General features: G+C 45.2%; 1 protein-coding gene across 2 annotated transcripts in view; it reads right to left on the bottom strand.

Moving 5' to 3' along the window:
- The window catches only part of LOC134909889 (heat shock factor protein 2-like), a 154,568-nt gene that overhangs the window by 86,632 nt on the left and 54,500 nt on the right, over window positions 1-13,436 (bottom strand). For both annotated transcript variants that reach the window (XM_063917245.1, XM_063917243.1), the window contains exon 5: window positions 12,637-12,712. In XM_063917245.1, the coding sequence (XP_063773315.1) occupies window positions 12,637-12,712 (76 nt within the window). The remainder of the gene's footprint in view (window positions 1-12,636; window positions 12,713-13,436) is intronic.

Below are 13,436 nucleotides of genomic sequence, written 5' to 3'. Positions count from 1 at the left end.
CCACCCTTTTCTCGCCTACTTTCTATGTCTGCTGTTTCTAGGGGGCTTCGCCTGCTCAGCTGGAACGTCAGGGGTTTGAACGAAAAGATTAAGAGATCGTTGATCTTGACTCAGGTTAAAAAATACCAGGCAGACATAATTTGTCTTTCTGAAACCCATTTGTTTGGAAGTAAGGTGCTGGCACTCAAGAAACCCTGGATTAGTCATGTTTACCACTCCACTTTCTCAGGTAGCGCTAGGGGTGTCTCTGTACTAATTAGAAAATCTATACAATTTCACCTAGACTCCTGTGAAACAGATCAATATGGCAGATATGTCTTTCTGCGCGCACATATTAATCGTAGACTATTCCACATATTAGCTGTCTATGTCCCCCCGCCATATAACAATGAGGTTCTGCGTCATGCAGCCCGATTTCTAGCCCAATCCCCTGCTGCCCCAGTGATATGCTTGGGGGATTTTAACAATGTGATGGATCATGCCCTGGACAGATGGAGAGAGTCGGTTGCTTCTCCCTCCCCTTCTGTATCCCCTACTCCATTTGCACGACTGGTGGGGGAACTGGGGTTAGTGGATGTATGGAGGAGTCGCAATCCCACGGCTAATCAGTTCTCCTGCCACTCCGCTACCTATCATGCCTTCTCTCGCATTGATTTGATCTTGATTTCTCCTGACTTGTCCCCTGATGTGTTGGAGGTGGACTATCTTCCTAGGGGTATATCGGATCACTCTCCTGTATCACTTACAGTAAGTGTTGGTTGGGAGCGCGGTGCAAAAATGTGGAAACTTAATCCCTTCTGGTTAACCTTATTAGGGGAGGGTGCGGATTTGGTTAATGCCTGGGAGGGGTTCCAGGTTTGTAATCTGTCTTGCACCGAACTGGCGGTCAAACATGACGCTTTCAAAGCGTTCCAGAGGGGCTCCTTCATAAAACGAATATCTGAGGTTAAATTATCTAGTAAAAAGAAGGAAATAAGACTGGAGGCCCTATGTCAGCAATTGGAATCCCAATATATAGCTACCCATTTACGTTCTGACGAACTGTTGTGGCGAGACGCGCAGGAAGAGTGGTCCGATTGCTTATTTGAGAAGTCCAGGCGTAGACTCCTTTTTACGGGACATGCACACTATTTTCAGGCGGAGATGAATGGCAGTTATTTAGCTTTTTTGGCTCGGTCTGAATCTACTAGAACAATGATTCAATGTGTGAGGAACTCTGACGACCAAATGTGTTACTCTGGCTCGGCGGTGTCTGAGACATTTCGTAGTTACTATTCCTCGCTATATACATCCCGAGCCACTTACTCCACTGATCAATTGAGGGAATATTTTGCTCGGCTGGATTTGCCCTGTCTGTCCCAGGAAGACTCTGGGGCTCTAGATGCACCAATTACTCTGGAGGAGGTGAACGCTGCGATCCTGTCCCTTCCAGCGTCTAAGGCACCGGGTTGTGATGGACTTCCGGGTGAAGTTTATAAGAAATTTAGCAGCTTTTTTGCCCCCTATCTTCTACAATTATTTGACCTATTGTTGGAGGGCGGGACTCTCCCTCGCTCTATGGCCGAGGCAAATATAATTGTCTTGCTGAAACCGGGAAAAGACCCCCTACGCCCCGAATCTTACAGACCTATTTCCCTCCTCAATACGGATGTCAAGATACTGGCAAAGATCTTGGCATCTAGATTGAACTTAGTTATCACAACAATCATTCACCCGGATCAGACGGGATTTATGCCAGGTAAGTCAACTGCCCAAAATTTACGTAGACTGTTTTGTCACCTACAGAGGCGTGATCTGGGGGAGTTGGATGCGGTGGTGGTGTCCCTAGATGCAGCCAAAGCATTCGACTCAGTGGAGTGGACATATTTGTGGGGGGTACTGGAGAAGTTTGCTTTTGGCCCTCGTTTTATTAAATTTCTCCAGTTATTGTATTTTTTGCCTATGGCCCGTGTGACGGCCAATGGTTTCACGTCGGAGATGTTTGCGTTGGAGAGGGGCACTCGACAGGGTTGCCCCCTATCCCCTGCGCTGTTCGCAATTGCCGTGGAGCCGTTGGCCGCCTTGCTACGATCTAATGACGAGATTAGGGGTATTAAGGTTGGGGGTCATGTGGATGTTGTGGCCCTGTATGCAGACGATATGCTCCTTTTCTTACAGGACTCCGAGGGCTCCTTGCAGGCTATGCTGCGGGTAGTGGAGGAATTTGGAGTTTTTTCTGGTTTACTAATCAACTGGGATAAATCGCATATTTTTCCCTTGTCTGGTCTTCTCCCTGAAAATACCCGGGGAGTGTACCCCTTGCAGTGGACGCTGCGGTTTAAATACTTGGGTATCTGGATCACCCCTATGGCACGTAGTTATGTGGCCCAAAATATTGACCCCATTACGATGTCATTTAAAGAGAGGGCTCATAGCTGGAAAAAACTACCACTGTCTATCCTAGGTCGGGTTAATTTATTCAAAATGATAATGCAACCAAAGTTCCTATATGCCCTACATAACTCTCCGGTCTACCTCCCGAAAAAAGTCTTCACTATAATTGAGGGCGTTATGTCCTCATTTATATGGGGTAATAAACCAGCAAGAGTCTCTATTAAAACGCTGAGCAGGTCACAACTCTCGGGGGGTGCGAGTCTTCCCAATCTGAGACTATATTACGTAGCAGCGCAAATGTCCCATCTTGGTGAGTGGACTGGAGATTCCTTGGATCCAACAATGGGGGGTCTTCTGGCTGAGCGGGCGAGGTGCTCTCCTGCTTTCTCCTTTTCTCCTCTTCAACTCCTTCTTTCTGGCCGTGCGGCTTCTGGTTTGCCTCCCTTGTTACGCCAAGCCTTGCTAATCTGGCGCTATGCACATACTATATATGATTGGGAGGGGCAGGATACCAGTACTCCGCTATGGTTTAATAGTACGTATTCAGAGTTGTACAAGATATCTCCAGATAATATTTGGATAACTAAGGGTGTAATCTCTCTAAAACAACTCTACCAAGATGGAGTGCTCAAGTCTTTTCAGCAATTGAAACTCGAATTTGATATACCTAACACTGCCTTGTTTCGGTACTTCCAACTTAGACATGCTGTGCAGACCCAGTTTCCTCATGGCCCACCTCCAATTGCAGATTCACCCGTTAAGGCGTTGCTCACTTCTCTTAATCGAAGGGGAAAAATATCTGTCATATATACTGCTTTGAATAATAAATATGGTCACGACCATTTGAATACACTTCGCATCAAATGGGAGACTGATTTGGGACCTTTATCCCAGGAGCAGTGGATCCAGATCCTGGGCTCCACTAAATATACTACGCCATGTATACGATATAAACAAGTCTTTTTTTACATTCTGCACAGGGTGTATCGAACTCCTGTCACTATGCAGAGGGCTGGTATTAGAGATAACTCTTGCTGCCCCAGATGCCGGGAGACCGATGCCGGATTCTGGCATTTGTTATGGGACTGCCCTGCAATTTCCCTTTTCTGGCGTAAGGTATGGGGTGATATAACCATGACTGCCCCATCCCTCCCCGTACTAGACCCCGGCCTATGCCTGTTTGGATTAGATCTTGAGGAAACACACTCTGTGGTACTGTACAAATATGTCCTGTGTCTCACTACGCTGGCGAGGGTTGTCATTGCCAGGGTTTGGTTCTCAGCTGACATGCCTAGGGTGGAGCAATGGAGGGCGTTGGTAAATTCAGTAATACGACACGAGAGATATATGTATAAGATAAGGGGTTCCTCCTCTCAATTTACAGAGAAGTGGGACCGTTGGTGCAGCACAAGGTTGGGCAGACCGATACTGGACACCTAGTCCTTCTTTACACAGATATCGTTTGATAAGAAACTTTAAGTGAATATAATTGACGCACACACAGAATGTTGAATTTTAACATATATAATTTTATTGATGGCAATTGTTACAGTTAATAGAATGCTAATGTTTGTTTTGAGTTATGTATAAATGTCAAAAAAAACAAATAAAAAAAGTACTTGATTTAAAAGAAACGGTGGAAGAGATAATGTGAGGACCAAAGAAGGGGAGGGAGGGAAAAAAAAAAAAAAAGACAACTGGCGTGGAAACTGTACTGCACAGGGACCCCACTATATCTACAAGGGCAGGGTGCACATATTGGATTTTGAATAATCCGTTTTACATAGGCTCCACAGTACCCGGTGGTAAGGACCAGCCTAAAGAATAAGGCGCTAACATGTAGCCCCTCCCCCAGCTCCGGGCACAGTCTACTGCTGGTGTTCCCGCCCTGGAACTGCATTTCACTCTCCCTCACTCCCTGACAGATTTTGGCGTCATCTTTAAAAGTAGCTGCGGCTGATCTCCAGGACTCCAGGGCATTGTCTCCTCTATAAATCTGCCTGCCTCATCAGCGCTATGATGTTACAGGCACTTAAGTATTCTACATGTCATTCTAGACAGTGTTAGGTAAGAACAAGTATACTGCTATCTGAATGTTTAGTACAAGTATTCTGTGATATACATCCAGTATCTACTGTGTAATATATATATATATATATATTATATTATATATATATATATATATATATATATATATATATATATATATATATATATATATATATAATTTTTTTACTTGTCCAGTGCAGTTTTGTTTATCTGTAATAACTTCTGCATTGTACCTGTGACTGAGTGTGCCTGTAGCTGCTGTGTGGATTTCATTCTCGTGTATCACACTTACTGCTATCACAATGGGGGTAATTCCAACTTGATCGCAGCAGGAATTTTGTTAGCAGTTGGGCAAAACCATGTGCACTGCAGGGGAGGCAGATATAACATATGCAGAAAGAGTTAGATTTGGGTGGGTTATTTTGTTTCTGTGCAGGGTAAATACTGGCTGCTTTATTTTTACACTGCAAATTAGATTGCAGATTGAACACACCACACCCAAATCTAACTCTCTGCACATATTAAATCTGCCTCCCCTGCAGTGCACATGGTTTTGCCCAACTGCTAACAAAATTCCTGCTGCGGTCAACTTGGAATTACCCCCTATATTCTGTACCTTGAGGGGCTAGGTGCGTCGGGGTCTCATATATACTGTATATATAGTGCTACACAGTATCTACTGTTTGGTATTTTCTACCGTGTATTACAGTCACCTCATACCGCTTTAATTCTCTGTTTGTGTCCTGTATTTACGGTCACATAAATCAGGGGGTTATTTGCAGGTATTGTGTTTGTCTGGCTATATTGTACTGTTACGCTCTAAGGCTATATTCCCTATAATGTCTGCCACACAGGGCGGGTAATCTGCATCATGCAGTGCTTGAACCAAAGATTTACCTGAGGGGGAAGTTTTAGCTGATGGCTCAGGCACTGGGTGCCATACATCTCCCAGTCAGCACTTAGCACCTGTGGCCAGTCAGGAACCACCTTGGGCAGCGTTCTCAAGTATGCTGAATATGCTTGTGACACTTTTTACGCCCCCCGTGGGACCTCCTGTGCCATTGCAGCCACATATTGTCCCTGTAGTTAATCCTCCCTGGGCGGACACTCTGTCATCTAAGGGGCAATCTAAGCGGGCCGCTTCCTCCTCACAATCCAGTAATATTTCAGATAATTCTTCTGATGAGGATGGGCAATATACTTATCCATCAGACACTGATACAGTCGCTTCTGACGAAGAATCTACAACCCAGGTTGATGTTCCTGACCTAGTGGAGGCTATAAAGCCGATTCTACAAATTGATGATGAGATAGATCCCACTACTGCGTCTAAGAAACCTGATAAATTTAAACGTCGGAAGGTTACTAAAGTAGTCTTACCACATTCTGACCTTTTAATTGATATACGTCAGGACTCCTAGTCATCTTCAGGAAAGAAATTTTCCCCATCTAAAATGATGCTAGCTCACTATCCTATCACTGTGGAGTTGAGTAACAAGTGGGGAAACTCCACCACCGGTGGACTATCATGTCGCCCGTCTTGTGGTGTCATCTACTATGTCAGTCACATTACTGAAGGAACCGATGGATAAGCATGTGGAGGAATGCCTGAAGTCTATTTACTCTCTTACCGGTGCTGTACATAGACCCACTATAGCAGCCTCTGGGGCTGCGAAAGGAATTGAAGCATGGGTTCAGGCATTAGAGGATGAGCTGCCTCAGGATATTTCTGACACTGCCAGACAATATCTGTCTCATATTACCACAGCCTCCCACTATATTCAGGAAGTGTCCTCTGAGGCAGGTGTAATGGCAGCCAAGGCGTCTACTACGTCTATACTGGCTCGCCGAATTCTGTGGTTGGGGTCCTGGAAGGTGGACTTAGACTCCAAAAAAAAATTGGAGGTGCTGCCTTTCAAGGGAGACATCCTTTTTGGGGAGGATCTGAATAAGATTGTGACTGACTTGGCGACTGCTAAGGCTGCGTTTCTCCCAAGTACTAATCCTTCTGCATCGGAGGCAAAGAGCATCACTTTTCGTTCCTTTCGACCTTCAGGGAAAGCAAAAAGGTCAGGCGTACCCGAGACAGGCTTGTACTTCCAAATCCACTAAGCCCAAACCTAAACAATCCTGGGCCGCCCACCAGCCTGCTTCCAAACAAGACAAGCCTGCTGCATGACGGGGCGGGCCTCCCACTGGGAGACCCCAGGGTGGGAGGCAGACTTCTGCAGTACGCCTAGGCCTGGTTAAAGACCACTTCGGACACCTGGGTGCGGGAAGTTGTCTCTCACGGGTACACAATCTCTTTCAAGAGACATCCCCCTCGCCAGTTCTGCTCGACTGTTATCCCTTCGGATACGTTGAAAGCGCAAGCTCTACACTTGGTTGGGCAATCCCTCCTAGACACAGGAGTCGTAGTGTTGGTGCCTCTGTCCCAGAGAGGCAGGGGATACTATTCGACCCTGTTTCTAGTTCCGAAGCCAAATAAGTCCTTCCGGCCTATACTCAACCTCAAACCATTGAACAAATTTGCGAGAGTGTCCAAATTCCCTATGGAAACTCTGCGCTCTATTGTACTGGCCATGGAACCCGAAGACTATATGGTATCCCTGGACATACAGGATGCTTACCTGCACATACCTATTGCCGTATCGCATCAACAATATCTGTGGTTTGCTATTGGCAACCTCCATGATCAATTCCAGGCTCTGCCATTTGGATTGGCCACGGCCCCTCAGATCTTCACAAAGGTCATGGCCATGATGACGGCCCTTCTCTGCAGTCAGGGAATCAGGATCCTGCTGTATCTGGACGTCTTGCTGATCTTGGCGAACTCCCACGATGTTCTCCTCAGTCATCTGGAGACGACGGTCCAATTCCTACATGCCCACGGGTGGCTCATCAACTGGAAAAAGTCCTCGCTGGTGGCCCCTGCTCGGAGCATGGTGCATCTGGGGGCACTGCTGGACACACACAGTCAAAAGACTGTTTCTGTCGCCACAGAAAGTCCTGAAACTTCAGGACAAGATCAGATACGTCCTCTCTCGCCCAAGAGTGTCGATACACTCGGCGATGCAAGTACTAGGCCTCATGGTGTCGTCTTTTGACACGGTAGAGTATGCTTAATTTCATTCCCGCCCTCTGCAGAGGTTAATCCTTTCCAAGTGGGACGGCCTGCCCCATCGGATCAGGTTTCAAATGATCTTGACTCCGGAGGTTCGTCTGTCACTGAGCTGGTGGCTACAAGACCAACAGTTGAGCAGGGCCGTCTCTTCTGGATTTCCAACTGGGTCCTACTGACAACGGACGCCAGTCTGCGGGGTTGGGGCGCGGTGTTGGAGCAACACTCTCTCCTCTCGATAAACATTCTGGAATTGTGGGCAGTGTTCAATGCGTTGACGCTTGCCCTGCCTCTGATAGAACAGGCCTGTTCTGTATCAATCAGACAACGCCACCGCGGTGGCGTACATAAATCATCAAGGCGGCACTCGAAGCCGCATGGCAATGCTGGAAGTATCAATAATCCTTTATTGGGAGGCAATATCGGCAGTGTTCATTCCTGGAGTCCTCAACTGGGACTCCGGGAACGTTCACGCCGGAGAGTGGAGTCTTCATCCGGAAGTCTTTCAACTCCTAGTGGACAAGTGGGGCCTACCAGATGTAGACCTGATGGCGTCTCGACACAATCACAAAGTTTCGGTCTTTGGAGAAAGGACAAGGTATTCTCAAGCAACGTACGTGGATGCATTAGCAATTCCATGCAACTTTCGGCTGCCATACGTGTTCCCTCCAGTGTCACTCCTGCCAAGGGTAATACGGAAGTTCAAGCAAGGAGGAGGAATACTACTTCTAGTCGCTCCAGCGTTGCTCAGACGGCATTGGTCTCTCGATAGAGTGTCCTCTTCTACTTCCTCAATGCCCAGACCTCCTCGTTCAGGGCCCTTGTGTCTACCCAGACCTGGCCAGACTGGCTTTGACGGCGTGGCTCATGAGGCTTCACTCCTATACCAAAGGATTCTCTGAGGTGGTTATTCAAACTATGCTGAAGGCCCGCAAACCGGCTTCTGCACGGATTTATTACAGGGTCAGGAATTCTTACTTCGCCTGGTGTGCTGCTAAAAATTATGATGCATACACGTTCAAAACTTCCAGAGACTTTTGGCTTTTCTGCAACAAGGCCTAGACTTAGGCCTTCATCTGGCCTGCCTCAAGGTTCATATTTCTGCCTTGTCGGTGTGGTTTCAGAGAAAAATTGCATCTATTTCTGACGTTCATACTTTCACTCAGGGTGTTTTACGGATTCAGCCTCCCTATGTCCCTCCTGTGGCTCCATGGGATCTGTATGTTGTCTTGAATGCTCTCCATTTGAACCTCTTGAGTCTGTGGACATAAAAAATTGTGTTTCTGCTGGCTATTGCCGCTGCTAGGAGGGTGTCGGACTTGGGCGCTTTGTCCTGTCGTCCACCCTTTTTCATTTTTCACCGTGAACGGGCAGTTCTTAGAACCTAAGGTGGTGTCATCTTTCCATCTTAACCAAGAGATTGTGGTTCCGGCTTTTATCTCTTCTGGTTTGTCCTCCAAAGAAAGGTCTTTGCATGTGGTACGAGATCTCCATATTTACGTGGAGAGGACTGCCTCTATCAGGAGGTCAGATACCCTCTGTGTACTTTTTGGTTTTCACAAACGTGGCTGGCCTGCGAATAAGCAAACTTTGGCCAGATGGATTAGAATGGTGATTGCACAAGCCTATGCGCAGGCTGAACTCCCAGCTCCTGCTGCTATCAAAGCCCATTCTACTCGGTCTGTTGGACCTTCTTGGGCGGCCCGCCGAGGCGCTTCCGCTGAACAATTGTGCAAGGCGGCTACTTGGTCCTCAGTGAACACGTTCATTAGGTTCTATGCCTTTGATACTTCCGCCTCCCAGGATGCTTCCTTTGGATGCCAGGTTCTCATACCCCGCTAAGGTGCATCCCCTCCCTTGAAGAACTGCTTTAGGATATTCCTTGTGGAGCAGAGTGTACCCCGCTGCAGAAAAGAAAATTTATGGCAAGACTTACCATGGTTAAATCTCTTTCTGCGAGGTACACTGGGTTCCACAGGATGCCCACCCTAATGCACTTAGCTTCTTTGGGTTTGTATGGCGATTTTGACTATGCCATTTCCCTTGAACTCCCCCAGAGCCCAGATAGTACAGATTTTGGCTATCTGTGCTTGAGATTTTGTTTATGTACAATTTTGACTAAGTGCCAACTTTGACTATACTAGATAGTCACGATTGACTTGCCTGCAGTCAATCTAGCCTTACGATACCGACCCCACGGGAGCGCACATCGGGATCGAATCTGTATCGCAAGCTGCCTAACACCTTGAGATATGCACTAACTTTTCATAAGATTTTGACTATATAGTCAAAATCTTACAGATTTATCTCACCGTGTGTACACACCTTAACACTTATCCATTATTTTGACCATTACAGTAAGGAGTGTGCCCAAACCAGTCTTCTTTCTCTTGTTCTTTGTTTTACATTGCTTTCTGTCTCTGGGCGCACCGCCAAGTGGACGCATGTATGAAATTTAACTTTCAACTGAAATTGTCCAATATTGGTTTTTAACTACGATTTATATTTATCTTACACAGGCCAGTGCAGGATCACCACTTCTCTTACCAATATTAAACACACTGACAGATGAAGTGAACAAACTTTGACTCCTTACAATGGCACCTATCAAGGGGTGGGATATATATGGCAGCAAGTGAACTTCGTTCCTGAAGTTGATGTGTTGAAAGTAGGAAAAATGGCCAAGTGTAAGAATCTAAGTTTGACAAGGGTTAAATTATTAGAGCATCTCTAAAACTGCAGGCATTGTGTGCTGATCCCACTATGCAGCTATTAGTACCTACCAAAAATGGCCCAATGATGGACACCAGCAAACCAGAGACTGGGTTATGGGCGCACAAGGCTAACTAATGAGCGTGGGAAGCAAAGACTAGCCTGTGTACCTCTGTAGCACAAACTACTGAAAAAGTTAATGCTGGCTATGATAGAAAGGTTTCAGGAAAAACATATGAGCATAGCCACAGATTGGTCAGATTGGGAGTGTTTGTCATTTACCTGGGGATGGGATGGCACCAGGATGCACTATGGGAGGAAGGCAAGCCAGTGGAGACATGGTGATGTTCTGTGTAATGTTCTGCTGGGAAACTTTGGGTCCTGGCATTCATGTGGATGTTATTTTGACACTACAACCTACATAAACATTGTTGCAGACGATGTACACCCCTTCATGGAAACTGTATTCAGTGACAGCAGTGTTCTTTTCTAACACTATAATTCATCATGCCACACTGAAATGTTTTTAAGGAATGGTTTGAGGAACATGACAAGGAGCTCAAAGTATTAGCTTGGCCTCCAGCATCTTGGTGCCAGATACCACAGAACACATTCTTGTTGAAGCATGGAGAGCTGTTTTAGTGGCACAAGGGGAACTACACATTAGGCAGGTTGTTTTAATATTATATCTCAGGCCTAACTAACCTGTGGCAAACCAGCTGTTATGAAACTACACATCCCAGCATGCTCTGCTGTTTCACAACAGCTGGAGAGCCACAGGTCAGCTATGCCTGTTATGGCTGATCCATGTGTGTGTAAAACATGGAGTATACAATATATATTTAGCATAATTGTATTAACAAATCTGCATGTTTGTTCATAAATGTATACCAAAAACAGGTTTATTATGTAATTTGATCATTAAAAAGATTAGACAATTTCGGGAAATTATTTTTAGCTGGTTAAGTAAAGGAAATCCTTCATAAGGATACAGTACTTCCAATGTAAGCATTGTGAATTTAAGTAAAAAATAACTACATTTATCCTGAGAAAAAGTTCTGTGTGATAATTTCTTGCCAATTTGTTATCGTTATACCTATCATTGTGCAAGCTTCCATTATCCTTGATAGGAACATTTTAGGAGAGAAAAGACCTAAAAACTGTACAGATTGGAAATTTGGTGTGCTGTAAGTAGCAAGTCGGCTTCTGAAGAGGTCCACATTCAGCACCTATAGCTTCCCTTCACACCAGCAAAAAAACATCAACTTATTTACCACTGCATAAAGGTCTCGCTGATAATTTAAACAACATTTTCCACTGCAGGAAGAGGTGTTCCATTGTGCTGTTTAGAGGAATTCACACTCCAATGACTCACTAGCCCAAACCCCAAGCAGTCTGTGATAAGCCGTGCTGTGATAAGCAATGTTTTTAGATGGAAGGGTAGGAATCAACTATGGTGACTACATGATGTGAAAAAGGTTTGTATAAAGTGCTCTGGGAAAGCTGTAAAAAACAAACAAAAAAACACAACATAACTTGTAGGTCTACAGGAGAAAAGTTAGCAGTAATTGTGGATTTTTGTAAGCAAGAGAGATATGGGACGAGATGTAACTGAGTCGCCGGACGTGCGGGATGTCGTATGATCTCTGGCTTTTATTTTTTTAAAGGGGCAATCGTTTACAAGGCCATACTTTGTAAAGGATTGCCCCTTTAAAAAAAAAAATGTCCGGGATCATCCGGCATCCCGCGATCTCGGTCTTCATTGCATCCCGTCCATGGTGCCTGTGACAGCACAGTGATTGCTGGATTGTGCATTGAGTTACAGTACATTGGAGTATGTGATTTCTCTGAAGAGCAGAAAGTGTGTTATGGAAATATGCTTTCAACTTAAAAGAAGTTATACTGTACCTGCAATACTACACAACAGCAGGGAGAAACAGATGGTACTTATTATTTCTCTTAACATTTTGAATGTATCAACTGCAAGTACATCACAATGTATCGGGTGTATTACGAATTACCGGCGCTCGGGATCCCGGCACCCAGCAAACCGGCACGGAGATCCCGACCGCCGGAATGCTGGCAGCAGGGCGAGCGCAGAAGAGCCCCTTGAGAGCTCGCTTTGGGCATAATGAAGCGCCACGCTATTTATTCTCTCTCCAGTGGTGTCGTAGACTCCCCCAAGAGGGAAAATAGTTGTCGTAACCCAGCGCCTGTATGCAGAGTGCCGGGATCCCGACAGCCAGGAGGTCGAGTGCCAGCCCAATGCATCAGTTACCCAAATGCTTTTTTGACTAGAAACTTTTATCTTCTTAGTATTTTGTTATCCATTCTCTCTCCTGATAAACAATGGAAAAAAAAAAAAAAAAAAAAAATCTTACTTTTCGAATAACCTGTTGCTGCTGAGAGTGTTTGGTGCGAAGTTCTGAAATTTCTCTCCATAATGCCTCATTTTCCCTGCAAAAGAAACACACAAAAAGCTGTAAGTACACCACAAGAACTAGATTAATAAGTAAGCAAGACAGTTAGTGACAATCAGCTAAGTCCAACATTTACAAACACTTCCTTTACACAGGCATATTTAGTCACTAGGCCCAACAGGTGAGTAGCTGGATCTTTCAGACTGGTATAGAATATATAGCACAGGTCCAGTTGTCACAGATTTAAGAGGAACTTCTTCGTTCATGAGTCAGTATCTTTTGAAATTAAGTCGTTTGCAAACATGCAAATTATAGCTGAAACTTTGTTTTATGTTCCTGACAGTCGGTCAAGATCTGTTTTTTTAAGTTTAATTACATACGACTCCCTGATGTTTTAGGTTTTTGGTTAATACATATGGATTCCAACATAGTTACCGGCTCTAGTACCTTGTTTTCTTATGGTGAGGAGATTTTATATACAGCAGCACCGTCTTTGCTAGGCTTTTCACTTTTGTATGAAAAGGTAATGTGGTAAACTCCATATTGATGGACAGCACCTTCTCCAATTAAATTTTAATAATATACTTTATAGAATGCGTATGAGTACATTATTTATATATGGTGCTGCCTGTATGTAAGGTTTGGGTCACACACAGCGTTTTCGCCTGACCCGTTTCTCAGGATCCGTTCAACAGGAAGGAGCCTGCACTTGGTTTACTATCTGGCCGTCTAAACATATGCGGCAGTGCCACACCGGCCGG

Source organism: Pseudophryne corroboree, chromosome 4 (genome assembly GCF_028390025.1).
Source record: "Pseudophryne corroboree isolate aPseCor3 chromosome 4, aPseCor3.hap2, whole genome shotgun sequence".
In the NCBI taxonomy this organism is placed as follows: Eukaryota; Metazoa; Chordata; class Amphibia; order Anura; family Myobatrachidae; genus Pseudophryne; species Pseudophryne corroboree.
Note: the sequence above shows the minus strand (reverse complement) of the source record. Positions and strands in the feature narration are given on the sequence as shown.